At 41.9% G+C, this 4,618-nt stretch overlaps 1 protein-coding gene across 2 annotated transcripts in view; it reads right to left on the bottom strand.

Moving 5' to 3' along the window:
• LOC109963838 (grainyhead-like protein 2 homolog) overlaps positions 1 to 4,618 on the bottom strand; it is a 22,098-nt gene that overhangs the window by 13,733 nt on the left and 3,747 nt on the right. The window contains exons 1-6 of one of the 2 annotated variants that reach the window (XM_020606719.1): positions 4,333 to 4,612; positions 3,093 to 3,279; positions 2,562 to 2,984; positions 2,370 to 2,425; positions 1,735 to 1,993; positions 1,455 to 1,566 (exon numbers count right to left, since the gene is read on the bottom strand). In XM_020606719.1, coding sequence (XP_020462375.1) covers positions 1,455 to 1,566; positions 1,735 to 1,993; positions 2,370 to 2,425; positions 2,562 to 2,984; positions 3,093 to 3,279; positions 4,333 to 4,346 — 1,051 coding nt within the window. In that variant the 5' untranslated portion in view covers positions 4,347 to 4,612. Of the gene's footprint in view, positions 1 to 1,454; positions 1,567 to 1,734; positions 1,994 to 2,369; positions 2,426 to 2,561; positions 2,985 to 3,092; positions 3,280 to 4,332; positions 4,613 to 4,618 lie in introns of those variants that run through there. The other variant, XM_020606718.1, reaches the window with a different exon arrangement.

The following is a 4,618-nucleotide window of genomic DNA, read 5'->3' as shown; positions in this document are numbered from 1 at the left end:
CAGGTTGCCCTGGCCCTGGAGCTCTACGTCTCTGATGAGCAGTCACCAGCCACATTGACCTGATCAGTGTTTGATTGTTGTGTCTTGTTGCTTTTCTTCTTTTGTCTCTCCTCTATCCACTCACCCCAACCGGTCGAGGCAGAAGGCCACCCACCAAGAGCCGGGGTCTGTTGGAGGTTTCTTCCGTTAAAGGGAGTTTTTCCTCCCCACTGTCACCAAGTGCTTGCTCAAGGGGACTTTGTTGGGTTTTCCCTATGTAATAATATTGATAACAGTAAGGTCTAGACCTTACTTTGTAAAGTGTCCTGAGATGACTTTTGTTGTGATTTGGTGCTATACAAATAAAATTTGATTTGATTTGATTTGATTTGATATGTCTGCCGAACACAAGCCTCGTAGGTGTCTCAGATCTGCAGGGGCTGGTCAGCTAATGGTGCCCGGAATTTGAACTATACAAGGAGCTTTTAGCCATTAAGCTGCCCACAGCTGGAACCAGCTCCAACTAGAACTTAGATCTGCCACAACCAAGCTAAAAACAGTTCTTTTTCCCGCTGCTTTTAATTAAGGTACTTTATTTTATGTTACAATTTACCTTCTTTTATCTTTTCTCTTAATTTGCATTGTATTATTTTTATGTATGTATTATGTGAAGCACTCTGAATTGCCTTTGTGTCTAAAAATGTTCTATATAAAAAAAACACTTGCCTTGCCTTGTTACCTCCCAAAACACTCAGCTTCCACCACTTACATTAGGCTATGGGTTTCACCATGGTGCTGGCATGAACTTGCCACAGACAAAACTACCAAAGCATCTGAAATCTCTGGTTCATTCCTCTGAGTTTTTTTTAATCCACAGGTTGAGGCCTGTCTCTTGCTGATTATTCAGGATATGGCCTCAGTCCAGGCCCCCACCTATTTCTCCTGTTAACGTCTATGCAAATGCATATCCATTAGCTGTCTCTACACCAAGCTCCTGTGGGAATTGAGGTTTGACAGTTATTCAAATTGTGCCGGGTTTCACCGGGATACATGATGGACTTTTCCTGCTTACTGTGTCTTTACCTGCATGCTTTTATGCAGCTTATGAGTCAAAATCCCCTATCTATATGCACGTGTGAGTGCCATTTTTGTATCTGGGCCAATTTCTCATCTGTTCCATTTAGATAGCCGAATGGTTATAGTGCGGCACACCATATACAAGCACAGTATATGCTTGTATGACAACACACATGGTTACACATGGTGTGCGCCATGTCGGCGGTTGGAGTCTGGCTGCTGATCTATGTCGTAGGTCCACTTCACTGTCTTCCCTCTTTCCTGTCCACCTCTCTGCAACCCACTTACCCCATAAAATAAAGGCCTAACACCCACAAAATAAATGTAAAGAAACCTCATCAAGACATGGATGCAGCAGGCAGTCCTGTAAGTGAAGAGAATAACAATAATTATCTTACCAATGTCCAGGACTCTCTGTTTGGCTGTGTGCTGGCGGGAGTGCCAGTATTTCCAGTTCTTCAGCTGCTCATCTCTGCACTTATCTTCCCCAAAGACTACCATAATAACAGTCTGCAGTGGAAGCAAAGATAGAGTATGAATCAGGGCAAAATCGAAGGAAACTAAAAAAAGAATCAAAATGAAAGTGTAACAAGGTTTCATGTTACCCAACAATAAGCTAATAGTAATACCTTCAACCACTACACTTCCTCTTCGTTTACATTATTTCCCATCCCTTACCTGTACAATACTGTCCCGCTGCAGCTCAGAGCCTCCCATGGGGCATTCCTCACTAGTAGATGGACTCCCATCCTTCCCATGTGACGGCGTTGGTCCACTCGCCCGCACTTTGCCTCTGGCATGACAAAGGGATGATCTGAAGCTGGTCTCAGACAGTGTCAAAGCGTAGAACTGGCCCCGGTTCAGGTAAGCCATGGGTCCTTCTGCTTGCCGTGACCGCAGCGACACGCTGGCGTCCAGACTGTACCGAAAACTGTCACTGTAAGAGCATGTATGGAAACATCATGACAATACAGCATTTTGTATATGTAAGTAAAATTAGTGCAAACGGTGTCAACATTCTAATGAAAAAGATACCTGAATTATTTTTAAAGATGTTTTCTACCTAAATTAGGTTGTTTGGTAGTGGAAATTGTATTTTTAATTTGCAAATTTAGCAGGAGGAGGTTAATTCTTACGACACTTATGGCTCCAAACAGACTCATTTAATTCATCACAGATATTTTGATGTGCGACAGGAAAGCCAGATAATATTCAATATTTCTCTTCTTCCACCAACCTGATACTATAGATCTTACAGCTCTACAGTTGTCAACAATGTTGAATGCTTCTGTTTCATCTGAATTTCAACTTACACTGGTAGGCTATAGTGGAATTCATCAACTCGTGAAGAAGAACTCCTGTGGTACATCTGTTAAAGAAGACAACATACACCATATGCTTCACAAGTGGAAACACAGAAAACTACTGCTCATCGTGAAAAAACAAACAAATAAGGCAACCCTGACCTATAAAGCAAGACATACTGCCACCTCCATCTCACTCACCTCTCCTTCCACAGCATCCTCATATGTGCTGTCTGGAGTGCTTCTCTGTTCATCTTTCAAGTACCTAGCAAGGGACAAATCATGCTCATGAACCATCCTTTTCTGGTCTCTGGGTTCTTCTATGTAGGATCCTCCAGAACAGGACACTCCCATGGATGCCTGGCCTTCTGTCTTCACCAGAGCAAGAGCCTTCCCACCTCCTACTTTACCATCGCCTCCCCTGGTGTCTCTTACCAGGCTAGTAGCTGCGTATTTGGAGCCCTGATATTCTGTAGTGGTGCTGTTGTTTAAGGAGAGGTTGACAGGCATAGATCTAAAAGCCTGAAGACGGTGATCTAGTATCTCCAAGTTCCCACAGTTACTGGGCCTGATAGCAGAGGGTTCTGTGCCACCACTAGAGGGTCGTCTCCTCTCTCTGGGAACCTGACAGGGTTATAGGAAATACAAAAAATGAGGTTGGCAACAAATCAGAGCCTTTTATGTGGAAAATGTCTTTTAATTATTTTGGCCATAATGCAAAGCCTTCCACACCTTGTAACAGTCGTACAGCAGTCCCAGAACTGCTGCACTGTCCTCATCTGCATTGATGCTCATCATGGCTTTGGTGGCAGCAGTCAGGGGGTTCTCTAGGTAGCTCCTCCACGCCTCATCCTCACTGCTGAACACTCTACGGGAGGGGACTGATGCTTCGTTTGGTACTACTACTACCAGCCGTTTGCTGAGAAGACAACAGCACAGTGAGGAGAGACAATAAGCCATGTTGTTACTGCAAAGTCAATGTATCATTAACAGAAGCCACGTCTGCAAAGCCACCAAGTCTGCCCCAGGCTGTTTCTCACCCAACTTCAATCCAACTTCCCGCTCCATGTGAGGTGTGTTTATGTATACTCAGTTGACAGTTTATAAGATACACCTAGCTAAGGCTTATGCGGTCTGATCCAGCAGTCCTACAATGAACCCTCCTTCATGAAGATGATAATGTTCAGTTTTTTGTTGAAACAGCTTTAAAGAAGTGTGGACTCAACTGTATGGTCATTTGGGGAATGTAGTTTGTGCTGCTGTTGAATTGTATTGAAATTATACAGACAGATGTTTCTATTATTTCGTCTAGCCCATTCATATTATTGAAACTAGATTAAGTGACAGAAACACTCCAGCCTCCAAAATGATCACACAGCTGAATTAATGCCTCTCTAAAACTGTTTGAACAAAAATTGAACAATGAAAGAGGATTCACTGTGGGACTGCTGGATTAGACTGACTTTGTTTTAGTTTGGTGTCCCTAATAAACTGACCACTGAATGTAAGTTCACTAAGGAATAACTGCTTGTATGTGTCACTTAAAAATAACAAAACATATACGAGTCAATGCTGGTAATTTGTTAAAATTAAGTCTTTTTTCTAAATCAGTCATTTCAAACTAGGAGAGAGAGAGAGCCCAGTTTTAGAAAGGTCCATATTGTACCATTATAAATATTTACAGTCAAGTTCAATCTTTAGTACCAACTAGTGCATCATTCTATTATTATCATGATATTAATACATTTCTGTGTAATGCATTTAGGGCATTAGTGCCACAATTTTAAAGAAATTACTCATATAGCTAAGAAACAGTAATACAGTATAAATGTTCAAAGCAGTAAACTATAGAAGTTATGTTTTTTATTAAATGGAAAAAGTTCTGTTGCACAAAAAGTCATTTAATGTATTTAAGCACAAGTAAAAAAAAGAATAAAGCTCATTATTCCCTTCAATAATAATCCCCTCTTACCTGTCCACGTCCATGTTGTCTCCAGTACTCTTTGGTGTTTTCTTTGACTTGCTTGGAAAACTGGACTTTCAAGTTAGTGCAGCTAAGTTTGTGTGGGAAACTGAGAAAACTAGGCCCGCGGGAGGCGGACTGTATTTAGGGTCTCAGTCAAAGCAGCCAATGAAATTACCTGTCAACTTGCATACTAAATTACACTCGAACGTCTTTGATGTCAGGTACAATTTTTAGCCTTGGCACGGGCCACGTTTGGTTCCTGTTTAGGGAAGTTGGTGAATTAGGAGATGGA

This window comes from Monopterus albus, unplaced genomic scaffold, assembly GCF_001952655.1.
Source record: "Monopterus albus unplaced genomic scaffold, M_albus_1.0 scaffold81.1, whole genome shotgun sequence".
NCBI classification, from domain to species: Eukaryota; Metazoa; Chordata; class Actinopteri; order Synbranchiformes; family Synbranchidae; genus Monopterus; species Monopterus albus.
The sequence above is the reverse complement of the archived record's forward strand: the minus strand, read 5'-3'. Positions and strand labels throughout refer to the sequence as shown.